This window comes from Procambarus clarkii, chromosome 16 (assembly GCF_040958095.1).
Source record: "Procambarus clarkii isolate CNS0578487 chromosome 16, FALCON_Pclarkii_2.0, whole genome shotgun sequence".
Classification (NCBI taxonomy): domain Eukaryota; kingdom Metazoa; phylum Arthropoda; class Malacostraca; order Decapoda; family Cambaridae; genus Procambarus; species Procambarus clarkii.
Window position 1 is genome coordinate 38,906,031 of NC_091165.1, and position 12,577 is coordinate 38,918,607.

General features: G+C 40.8%; 1 protein-coding gene across 1 annotated transcript; it reads right to left on the reverse strand.

Moving 5' to 3' along the window:
* Positions 1–10,051: 10,051 nt before the first annotated feature.
* Positions 10,052–11,272, reverse strand: LOC123760218 (probable serine/threonine-protein kinase drkD). The gene has a single exon (XM_045745726.2). The coding sequence runs from the start codon at positions 11,270–11,272 to the stop codon at positions 10,052–10,054; it is 1,221 nt and encodes a 406-aa protein (XP_045601682.2).
* Positions 11,273–12,577: the final 1,305 nt, after the last annotated feature.

The window sequence follows — 12,577 nt, forward strand, 5'->3', positions numbered from 1 at the left end:
CCAATGCCAGCTCCGGGATAGCAAACCCTTAACCTGTTCCCCCTATCTCTAGCACAAAACGTTCTATCCAAATACCTTATCTGGGAATCTCCCACAACTAATGTTTGCTTAGGTACTTCCTTTACTTTCTGAGGGGCCTGCGCTTCCTTTCTCTTCGTTGCTTTCCCTTTTGCGCGATCCACAGTCTCTCCACAGCACTCGTCCTCCAAAACGTCAAATGAATTTGAAGTTGCTATGGCGTTTGAAGGCGGCTTTATCAAAGTCTTCTTAAGGCCCCTGTCTTTCGCAACTCTCCAAGACGAGGTCCCTTTACTGCTGGTCTCCTCCTTCGTTACTTCTCGTAGTTTTTTAAGCTGACGCACCTCCTCCCGCAGAGAGTCCAACTCTGTCCTCAGGGCTCCCACTAGAGTCACCAGGTCCTTCACTACAACTTCCATATTGCTATAACAACACTCAGGAGCTCCGGTTAACACAACCTCTCACTGTGACTTCACCTGACCGACAGAGTTGGACTCTCTGCGGGAGGAGGTGCGTCAGCTTAAAAAACAACGAGAAGTAACGAAGGAGGAGACCAGCAGTAAAGGGACCTCGTCTTGGAGAGTTGCGAAAGACAGGGGCCTTAAGAAGACTTTGATAAAGCCGCCTTCAAACGCCATAGCAACTTCAAATTCATTTGACGTTTTGGAGGACGAGTGCTGTGGAGAGACTGTGGATCGCGCAAAAGGGAAAGCAACGAAGAGAAAGGAAGCGCAGGCCCCTCAGAAAGTAAAGGAAGTACCTAAGCAAACATTAGTTGTGGGAGATTCCCAGATAAGGTATTTGGATAGAACGTTTTGTGCTAGAGATAGGGGGAACAGGTTAAGGGTTTGCTATCCCGGAGCTGGCATTGGTGATATTATAAACAACATGAATGATATTATGGCTGGTAATGGGAACAATCCCATTATTTGCATTAGCGTGGGAGGAAATGATGTTGGTCGAGTCAGGAGTGAGGAACTGATTCAGAGGTATAAAACAGCCATAGAGTTAGTTAGGAGCAAGGGAGGAATCCCGATCATATGTGGCATTCTTCCAAGAAAGGGAGTGAGAAATGAATGGATATCGAGGGCACTTGGTGTCAATTGCCGGCTGGAAAGATATTGCAAATCAAATGCAATATCTTTCATAGACAACTGGGAACACTTCTATGGAAGAAATGAAATGTATGCTCGTGATGGGGTGCATCTATCGAGAGCTGGGGTTGTTGCTGTTGCGAACTCGCTAGAAGAAGTGGTTAGAGGTGTTTGTTTGGGTTTAAACTGTTAGTAGATAGAGGTATTGGAATTGATTTGGAGGAAGGAGGTAATAAAAGTATGTGTTTGTGGGAGAAAGGAATTGGCAAAACGATCAGGGAAAGAGAAGGTCCGCAAAATAACAATTCACTTAGGGTATATTACACTAACAGTAGAAGTCTAAGAAATAAAATTAACGAATTAAATGCTCTTGTCTGCACAGAAAAAATAGATATTATTGCACTTACCGAAACGTGGATGAATGTAGAAAATAGAGAACTATTAGCTGAATATCAAATATATGGATTTAAACTATTTCACACAGATAGATATATTAGACGAGGAGGTGGAGTAGCCATATATGTTAGGGACAATTTGAAATGTAGTCTCAAAGAGGGAATCAAAACAGAGCCACACACAGAAACTATTTGGATTGAATTAAACGAAAAAGCTAATAATATTATAATAGGAGTAATATATAGGCCACCAAATTTAGACAGAATGGAAGCAAAGCATTTTTGGGATGAAATATCTAGAGCATCTAGATCTAACAGTATTTATGTCATGGGTGACTTTAATTTTAGCGGAATAAACTGGTTGAACAAAACAGGGAATAGTGAAGCAGAAGATTTTCTAGAATTAATTGACGATTGCTTTCTTACGCAACACATTAAGGAACCAACACGGGAAAATAATATTTTAGATTTAGTGTTAACTAACAGGGAAACGCAAATTAATGACATCGAAATAGGGAGTGAGCTAGGGAGCAGTGATCACAAAGAAATCAGATTTAGCATAGAATGGAATAGACCAGTAGGAGAAAATTCTGTTAAAGTGCCAGATTTTCGAAAAGCTGATTTTAATAGCCTAAGAAATTTTTTGGGTCAAATTGATTGGAAAGGCTTGGGTATGGGGTGTGGGCCGGTCTTGGAGCGAGACATGAACCCAGCGATAGGTGACTTAAATGGGGATTTCGATGTGGATTCAATATATAACTTATTTAAGAATATTCTAAACAAAGCACAGGAACGTAGTATACCATACAAATTGAATAGATCGTATACTAATGACCCAAAGTGGATAACAAAGAATTTGAAGAACCTTATAGGTAAAAAGAGAGCTTGGTACAAAAGGATTAAAAATGGGGAGGTCACTTTAGAACAGGAATTCGTACAACTGGTTAGAAATGTTAAAAAAGAGATAAGGAAAGCAAAAAGAAACTATGAAGTTCGCATAGCAGGGCAAGCAAAGACAAATCCTAAAGGGTTTTTTCAGTTATATCGTACTAAGACTAGGGAAAGGATAGGTCCATTAAAAACTGAGACAGGTCAAATAACAGATAGTGATGAAGAGATGAGTAGTATTTTTAATAAACATTTTGTATCTGTATTTACTAAAGAGGAACTTAACAATATGCCTTCAGCCGAACAAGTCTATGTGGGTGGGGACGAGGACAGGTTGACGAGTTTAGCAGTTACCAGGGAGGATGTTCTTAAACAAATAGTAAAACTCAAACCAAACAAATCCCCAGGGCCGGATGAAGTGTTTGCTAGGGTGCTTAAAGAATGCAAAGAGGAGCTTTGTGACCCACTGTCAACCATATTTAATAAATCAATAGAGTCAGGCAGAGTGCCAGAGTTTTGGAAAGTTGCTAATGTGATACCAGTTTTTAAGAAAGGAGATAGATCACTTGCGTCTAACTATCGACCAATTAGCCTAACGTCTATTGTGGGAAAGTTACTCGAATCTATAATAGCAAATAAAATTCGTCTTCATCTTGAAAAACATAAATTAATAATTGAGTCGCAACATGGTTTTATAAATGGCCGTTCATGTTTAACAAATTTGTTATCTTTTTATTCTAGCATTGTTGAGGCAGTTGATAGTGGTAAGGATTGCGATGTTGTATACCTTGACTTTAGCAAAGCTTTTGATACAGTGCCACATGAAAGACTGATTAAAAAAATAGAGTCTCATGGTATTGGGGGTGCTATATTAAGCTGGATTAGGGCATGGCTATACCAAAGGAAACAGAGAGTTAGTATAAATGGAATCAAGTCAGAGTGGGAAAATGTTGTAAGTGGAGTGCCTCAAGGCTCTGTCCTGGGACCTCTGTTGTTTATAATATATATAAATGATTTAGATTCAGGTTTGAGTAGCAACATTTGCAAATTTGCCGATGATACGAAAATCGGTAGGGAAATTAATTCGGAGGAGGACTCACTATCACTTCAAGTTGATCTAGATAGGGTTTTGAAATGGTCAAAGGATTGGCAGATGCAGTTTAATGCTGATAAATGTAAAGTTCTGAGGTTAGGTAATGATGATAGAGTTACAAGATACGAGCTAGATGGTGTTGTGATTGCGAAGTCGGATTGCGAAAGGGATCTGGGAGTTATGATTAGTAAGAATTTAAAACAAAAGGATCAATGCATAAATGTTCGTAATAAGGCAAATCGGACACTTGGATTTATTAATCGCAGCGTTAGTAACAAGACACCTGGTGTGGTTCTCAAGCTATATCTTGCTCTAGTTAGGCCCCATTTAGATTATGCAGTTCAGTTTTGGTCGCCATATTATAGAATGGATATAAATTCACTTGAACGTGTCCAGCGTAGGATGACTAAGTTAATTCCCCAAATTAGAAATCTTTCATATGAAGAAAGATTAACAAAGCTTAAGTTGCATTCACTGGAAAGGCGAAGAGTTAGGGGTGACATGATAGAGGTTTACAAGTGGATGAATGGACATAACCGGGGGGATATTAATAGGGTATTAAAAGTATCAACACAGGACAGAACACGAAACAATGGATATAAATTGGATAAGTTTAGATTTAGGAAAGACTTGGGTAAATACTGGTTCAGTAACAGGGTTGTTGATTTGTGGAACCAATTGCCGCGTAACATTGTGGAGGTGGGGTCCCTCGATTGTTTCAAGCACGGGTTGGACAAGTATATGAGTGGGATTGGGTGGTTATAGAATAGGAGCTGCCTCGTATGGGCCAATAGGCCTTCTGCAGTTACCTTTGTTCTTATGTTCTTATGTTCTTATGTTTAATAAATCAATAGAGTCAGGCAGAGTGCCAGAGTTTTGGAAAGTTGCTAATGTGATACCAGTTTTTAAGAAAGGAGATAGATCACTTGCGTCTAACTATCGACCAATTAGCCTAACGTCTATTGTGGGAAAGTTACTCGAATCTATAATAGCAAATAAAATTCGTCTTCATCTTGAAAAACATAAATTAATAATTGAGTCGCAACATGGTTTTATAAATGGCCGTTCATGTTTAACAAATTTGTTATCTTTTTATTCTAGCATTGTTGAGGCAGTTGATAGTGGTAAGGATTGCGATGTTGTATACCTTGACTTTAGCAAAGCTTTTGATACAGTGCCACATGAAAGACTGATTAAAAAAATAGAGTCTCATGGTATTGGGGGTGCTATATTAAGCTGGATTAGGGCATGGCTATACCAAAGGAAACAGAGAGTTAGTATAAATGGAATCAAGTCAGAGTGGGAAAATGTTGTAAGTGGAGTGCCTCAAGGCTCTGTCCTGGGACCTCTGTTGTTTATAATATATATAAATGATTTAGATTCAGGTTTGAGTAGCAACATTTGCAAATTTGCCGATGATACGAAAATCGGTAGGGAAATTAATTCGGAGGAGGACTCACTATCACTTCAAGTTGATCTAGATAGGGTTTTGAAATGGTCAAAGGATTGGCAGATGCAGTTTAATGCTGATAAATGTAAAGTTCTGAGGTTAGGTAATGATGATAGAGTTACAAGATACGAGCTAGATGGTGTTGTGATTGCGAAGTCGGATTGCGAAAGGGATCTGGGAGTTATGATTAGTAAGAATTTAAAACAAAAGGATCAATGCATAAATGTTCGTAATAAGGCAAATCGGACACTTGGATTTATTAATCGCAGCGTTAGTAACAAGACACCTGGTGTGGTTCTCAAGCTATATCTTGCTCTAGTTAGGCCCCATTTAGATTATGCAGTTCAGTTTTGGTCGCCATATTATAGAATGGATATAAATTCACTTGAACGTGTCCAGCGTAGGATGACTAAGTTAATTCCCCAAATTAGAAATCTTTCATATGAAGAAAGATTAACAAAGCTTAAGTTGCATTCACTGGAAAGGCGAAGAGTTAGGGGTGACATGATAGAGGTTTACAAGTGGATGAATGGACATAACCGGGGGGATATTAATAGGGTATTAAAAGTATCAACACAGGACAGAACACGAAACAATGGATATAAATTGGATAAGTTTAGATTTAGGAAAGACTTGGGTAAATACTGGTTCAGTAACAGGGTTGTTGATTTGTGGAACCAATTGCCGCGTAACATTGTGGAGGTGGGGTCCCTCGATTGTTTCAAGCACGGGTTGGACAAGTATATGAGTGGGATTGGGTGGTTATAGAATAGGAGCTGCCTCGTATGGGCCAATAGGCCTTCTGCAGTTACCTTTGTTCTTATGTTCTTATGTTCAAACAAACACCTCTAACCACTTCTTCTAGCGAGTTCGCAACAGCAACAACCCCAGCTCTCGATAGATGCACCCCATCACGAGCATACATTTCATTTCTTCCATAGAAGTGTTCCCAGTTGTCTATGAAAGATATTGCATTTGATTTGCAATATCTTTCCAGCCGGCAATTGACACCAAGTGCCCTCGATATCCATTCATTTCCCACTCCCTTTCTTGGAAGAATGCCACATATGATCGGGATTCCTCCCTTGCTCCTAACTAACTCTATGGCTGTTTTATACCTCTGAATCAGTTCCTCACTCCTGACTCGACCAACATCATTTCCTCCCACGCTAATGCAAATAATGGGATTGTTCCCATTACCAGCCATAATATCATTCATGTTGTTTATAATATCACCAATGCCAGCTCCGGGATAGCAAACCCTTAACCTGTTCCCCCTATCTCTAGCACAAAACGTTCTATCCAAATACCTTATCTGGGAATCTCCCACAACTAATGTTTGCTTAGGTACTTCCTTTACTTTCTGAGGGGCCTGCGCTTCCTTTCTCTTCGTTGCTTTCCCTTTTGCGCGATCCACAGTCTCTCCACAGCACTCGTCCTCCAAAACGTCAAATGAATTTGAAGTTGCTATGGCGTTTGAAGGCGGCTTTATCAAAGTCTTCTTAAGGCCCCTGTCTTTCGCAACTCTCCAAGACGAGGTCCCTTTACTGCTGGTCTCCTCCTTCGTTACTTCTCGTTGTTTTTTAAGCTGACGCACCTCCTCCCGCAGAGAGTCCAACTCTGTCCTCAGGGCTCCCACTAGAGTCACCAGGTCCTTCACTAAGGTCCTTCAAGCTATATCTTGCTCTAGTTAGGCCCCATTTAGATTATGCAGTTCAGTTTTGGTCGCCATATTATAGAATGGATATAAATTCACTTGAACGTGTCCAACGTAGGATGACTAAGTTAATTCCCCAAATTAGAAATCTTTCATATGAAGAAAGATTAACAAAGCTTAAGTTGCATTCACTGGAAAGGCGAAGAGTTAGGGGTGACATGATAGAGGTTTACAAGTTGGTGAATGGACATAACAGGGGGGATATTAATAGGGTATTAAAAATATCAACACAAGACAGAAACGAAACAATGGGTATAAATTGGATAAGTTTAGATTTAGGAAAGACTTGGGTAAATACTGGTTCAGTAACCCTATCATTATATACCAATTCCTTTCTCCAACAAACACGTACTTTTATTACCTCCTTCCTCCAAATCAATTCCCATACCTCTATCTACTAACAGTTTAAACCCAAACAAACACCTCTAACCACTTCTTCCAACGAGTTCGCAACAGCAACAACCCCAGCTCTCGATAGATGCACCCCATCACGAGCATACATTTCATTTCTTCCATGGAAGTGTTCCCAGTTGTCTATGAAAGATATTGCATTTTATTTGCAATATCTTTCCAGCCGGCAATTGACACCAAGTGCCCTCGATATCCATTCATTTCCCACTCCCTTTCTTGGAAGGATGCCACATATGATCGGGATTCCTCCCTTGCTCCTAACTAATTCTATGGCTGTTTTATACCTCTGAATCAGTTCCTCACTCCTAACTCGACCAACATCATTTCCTCCCACGCTCATGCAAATAATGGGATTGTTCCCATTTCCAGCCATAATATCATTCATGTTGTTTATAATATCACCAATGCCAGCTCCGGGATAGCAAACCCTTAACCTGTTCCCCCTATCTCTAGCACAAAACGTTCTATCCAAATACCTTATCGGGGAATCTCCCACAACTAAGGTTTGCTTAGGTACTCCCTTTACTCTCTGAGGGGCCTGCGCTTCCTTGCTCTTCGTTGCATTTTCGCTGAATTACATTGTTAACTCCTTATTGTCCTTATTGTATAAAGCTTTTCTTTCTGTTTATGCGTTTTTGTATTTAGTCCTTATTTTTGTATTATGTGTCCGGCCATTTGTGTTGTTTGGTGGGGTGTTTTGGGAAAGGTTTTCATTGGGTTAAATGGCACTAATGTTTCCAAGTGTTTTATGGGTTCTGTACATGTTTAAGTGGATGGATATAAGCTTTCCCCTTGTGTTGTGTTCATTTATGTTCCCCATCGTACGCCTATTTCGTCAGTACTGTAATTTTCCTTCTGTGCTGGGGGACGGGTTGTTTAATCACGTGTTTGTGTTGGTTGTTTCAATTTTATTATGAGTTATGTGTGTGCTATTTGTCTCACTGTGTACTGGTGCTTTGGTAACTGTTTTTCTTTTGTATTTATGTGTTTTATAAATAAAAAGAAAAAATCATCCAATTGAAAGCAGGAACTCAGCCGTGTGATTTGTGACAACCAATGGCGAGACAGTTCCTCGCGTGGGTGTACTATCGGGGTCTTGTGAGGTGGCAACCTCGATGTTACAATAGGTAAATATGTATTTGTAGTATGTATTTTAAGAAATATAGGAGAGAGAATCTCTAGTATAATATACAGACACGTGCAGATGAGGATCTCGTCCACCCCCTCACGGGCTCACCATAGCCCGTGCTACATGGTCAGTTCGTTCTGAGTAGCTAAGTTTAAAACAACAATAACCAGGTTGAACAGTACTGATCTGGTCTAACAGTACAAGGTCTAACAATATTTGTGTCATGGGTTACTAATTTTAGTGGAATAAATTGGTTTAACAGAACAGGGAATAATGAAGCAGAAGATTTTTATAGAATTAATTGACGATTGCTATCTTACGCCTGCAAGAATCTTACGCAACACATTAAGGAGTCTTCGTGGGAAAATAATATTTTAGATTTATTGATCTACCTCTTCGCCCTTACTTCATTACACACAGAAATCCCAATAGCGTGATTCATCATATGAACAAATGCACAAGGACCGTGACGAGGGTTCGAACGTCCGATAAGATCCCAGACGATTCCTTAATTGACTGAGCTACGACATGGTTAAAAGAATTGCAACCGGAAGTTCTACTGACCTTACTCGGATCCTGCAGTCTCTCCGAGACACAAACCAGGATTTTACACAATTCCCCAGGGTAAGAGGGGACAGTATGGAGTGGGAGATGGTGGGGAGGACAAGGAGACAGTATGGAGTGGGAATGGAGAATTGTGGGGAGGACAAGGGGACAGGGGAGTAGAGATGGTGGGGAGAACGAGGGAGGGAGGATGGGGGAGTGGGAGATGGTGGGGAGGATGAGAGTACGGAGGAGTGAGGAATGGTTTGGAGGACGAGTACCTTGACTTTAGGGTTTGAACACAACTTCGTTCTTTCTCATGCATCCATGCACTCTTTTTGTGTAAAATCCTGGTTTCTGTCTAAGAGAGGCTGCAGGATCCAAGTAAGTTCAGTAGGCGAGACAACCAATGGTCTCATTGGTTGTCAACTCTTTTGACCATGTCCTTGCTCAGTCGATTAAGGCAGCGTCTAGGATGCTCCCGAACGTAGGTTCGAATCCTCGTCACGGCTCTTGTGGATTTGTTCATATAGACAGGTGTCTGTGATGGGGGTGGAGACGAGGAGGATGGGGGAGGGGGTGCTCAAGGAATAAAAGTCACTTCGCGGAAATTGAGGTCTAGCTCTTTATGTGCCTGTTGATGTATAAGTTAACTAGCCTCGCGATCGAATTCTTAGCTGAGTCTAGCCTTAAAGTTATGAATTGAGTTGGCTTCCAGAACTTTTCTTTCAGAGCATGTTCTAAATGTGCGAGGACTTAGGCCGAGAGTCAGTACACAAGACAACCAACAGGTTCAAAGGCGCAGTTCAGAACTAAAAGCTCGATCCTTGGAGGCATAAAGCTCAAAAATCTCACTCAAAACCAGTCAAGTTAAGGTATTATAAAAATCAAATACATAATAAAAATATACTTTATTAGAAAAAGGTAAATAATTGTCACCAAGCCTTCATTTTTGGGGCCGTTTCTGGGTGTTATAACTTGACGGTCCTCGGATTGTCGATAGCTTTTGTAAATGTAATTTACAAAAATTACAATAGATAAAAATTACAATAATTTACAATAGATAAAAAAATAGACAATGTAATTTTTGACCATAATTAAAATTGGGTAGTTAACTTTGTAACTTTCCTTGCTAGATTAAGACGCAGATAGCTATCCTTTAGGCGTTGACTCCTTCTTAGAGGTTGACTCTTTTTCTTCCTGTTTTGAACGTCGACGGCTTTAGGGCTGAGTCGTCGTCCAAGACCCCGACAGAGCCTTTTAGGGCGTTGTTGTTCTTCCATGTTGAGTTGGAAGTTGACGGAATCTGGAGTTCAACTCCTAGAAGAACGCTTTTGAGAACGTTCTTTCACAACCAGGGACATCTTGCTAATGTGATCCTGTAGACGGCGCAGAAGGTGAGGGAGTGATGGACGCTTCTCAGGGTTGTCATGTGTGGCTACCTGGAACACCTGCTCCAGTAATGTGTCTTCTGCGGGCGACGCCTTCAGGATTTGCAGCATAAGTTTACCGTAAGAATATACGTCGGAAGCATACGTGCTGCGATGATCCTGAAGGATTTCAGGGGCGTAAATGTCTGGGTCACCACTCAAGAACAAATTTTCATAATTCTTGCCGGCCAACCCAAAATCAATCAGGCTGACTTCTGGCTCGAGAGGCGAACCTTGCACCATAACATTGTCACATTTTAAATCATTGTGGACGATTCCCAACTTGTGGATTTCCAGTAATTTTCTACCGACCAGTAATCCAACTTCAATTAAGTTGTACTGACGTATTTTTAACACTGTCTCAAGCGTCTGGTTACCCTTGTAGCTGGTGAGGATCGCCGGAGGCTTGATTGTCACTCCAAGCAGGAGGGGAGCGCCTCCGGCTCCATTTAACAACTCCAAAACGTTGGCTTCTTTGATGAAAAATTCGGCATACGAAGACGACTTCGCAACTTTCAGAGCTGCAGGGCTTCCTTGCCACCCTACTATAACCACTACTCCATACGTCCCGGAGCCGACATATCTTGTCCTGTCTTTCACCAAGAGCTCGACGGCTGCTCGGTCAAACTGCGGGAGTTGATCCGGTGCTCGATCAAACTGTTCGAGTTGATCCTGTGCTCGATCAAACTGTTCGAGTTGATCCGGTGCTCGATCAAACTGTTCGAGTTGATCCTGTGCTCGATCAAACTGTTCGAGTTGATCCGGTGCTCGATCAAACTGTTCGAGTTGATCCTGTGCTCGATCAAACTGTTCGAGTTGATCCTGTGCTCGATCAAACTGTTCGAGTTGATCCTGTGCTCGATCAAACTGCTGGAGTTGATCCTGTGCTCGATCAAACTGCTGGAGTTGATCCTGTGCTCGATCAAACTGCTGGAGTTGATCCTGTGCTCGATCAAACTGCTCCATAATAGCCTTGATGTTGTAAATAGTCACGTTGATGTCCCAAGTGCTATCAAGAGTTTCTGAAGACATTTGTGAGTTGTTGATTAAATCTGATGTTTTAGATGAAATACTAAAGCATATAAGCAGCAGAATAGCAAACATTGTAGACAATAGCAAACGAAAGTATTACTACTAACTACCGACGCTCAGTGCGCTCAACTCCAACCACATTGGTTTTGTCGTAACGTCAAGTCCTCGATGATTGTCACGATGTGTAATGGAGTGATAATGCAAATCCTTTTATAGGGATTTGTGAGGAGACGGGTGAGATGGATAAAGAAAGTGAGGTGAACATAAGAATTAAGGAAACTGCAGAAGGCCTATTGGCCCATACGAGGCAGCTCCAAGGTATATCCACCCAATGCCATTCACATATATGATGAAGGTTCTTTAATGTCTTTCTTAAAAGAAAACAATCATCATTAAATTCTAGAAAATCTTCTACTTCTTTATTCCCAGTTTTTGTTAATCCAGTTTATTCCACTAAAATTAAAGTCATACATGACACAAGTACTGTTTGACAAGATGCTCTAGATATTTCATCTCATAAGAACATAAGAACAAAGGTAACTGCAGAAGGCCTGTTGGCCCATACGAGGCAGCTCCTATTTATAACCACCCAATCCCACTCATATACATGTCCAACCCGCGCTTGAAACAATAGAGGGACCCCACCTCCACAATGTTACGTGGCAATTGGTTCCACAAATCAACAACCCTGTTACTGAACCAGTATTTACCCAAGTCTTTCCTAAATCTAAACTTATCCAATTTATACCCATTGTTTCGTGTTTTGTCTTGTGTTGATACTTTTAATACCCTATTAATATCCCCTTTGTTATGTCCATTCACCCGCTTGTAAACCTCTATCATGTCACCCCTAACTCTTCGCCTTTCCAGTGAATGCAACTTAAGCTTTGTTAATCTTTCTTCATATGAAATATTTCTAATTTGGGGAATTAACTTAGTCATCCTACGCTGGACACGTTCAAGTGAATTTATATCAATTCTATAATATGGCGACCAAAACTGAACTGCATAATCTAAATGGGGCCTAACTAGAGCAAGATATAGCTTGAGAACCACACCAGGTGTCTTGTTACTAACGCTGCGATTAATAAATCCAAGTGTCCGATTTGCCTTATTACGAACATTTATGCATTGATCCTTTTGTTTTAAATTCTTACTAATCATAACTCCCAGATCCCTTTCGCAATTCGACTTAGCAATCTCAACACCATCTAGCTCGTATCTTGTAACCCTATCATCATTACCTAACCTCAGAACTTTACATTTATCAGCATTAAACTGCATCTGCCAATCCTTCGACCATTTCAAAACCCTATCTAGATCAGCTTGAAGTGATAGTGAGTCCTCCTCCGAATTAATTTCCCTACCGATTTTCGT

Excerpts from the sequence above, each read along its gene's own strand:
- LOC123760218 (XM_045745726.2), bottom strand. The coding sequence starts at position 11,272 with ATGTTTGCTATTCTGCTGCTTATATGCTTTAGTATTTCATCTAAAACA.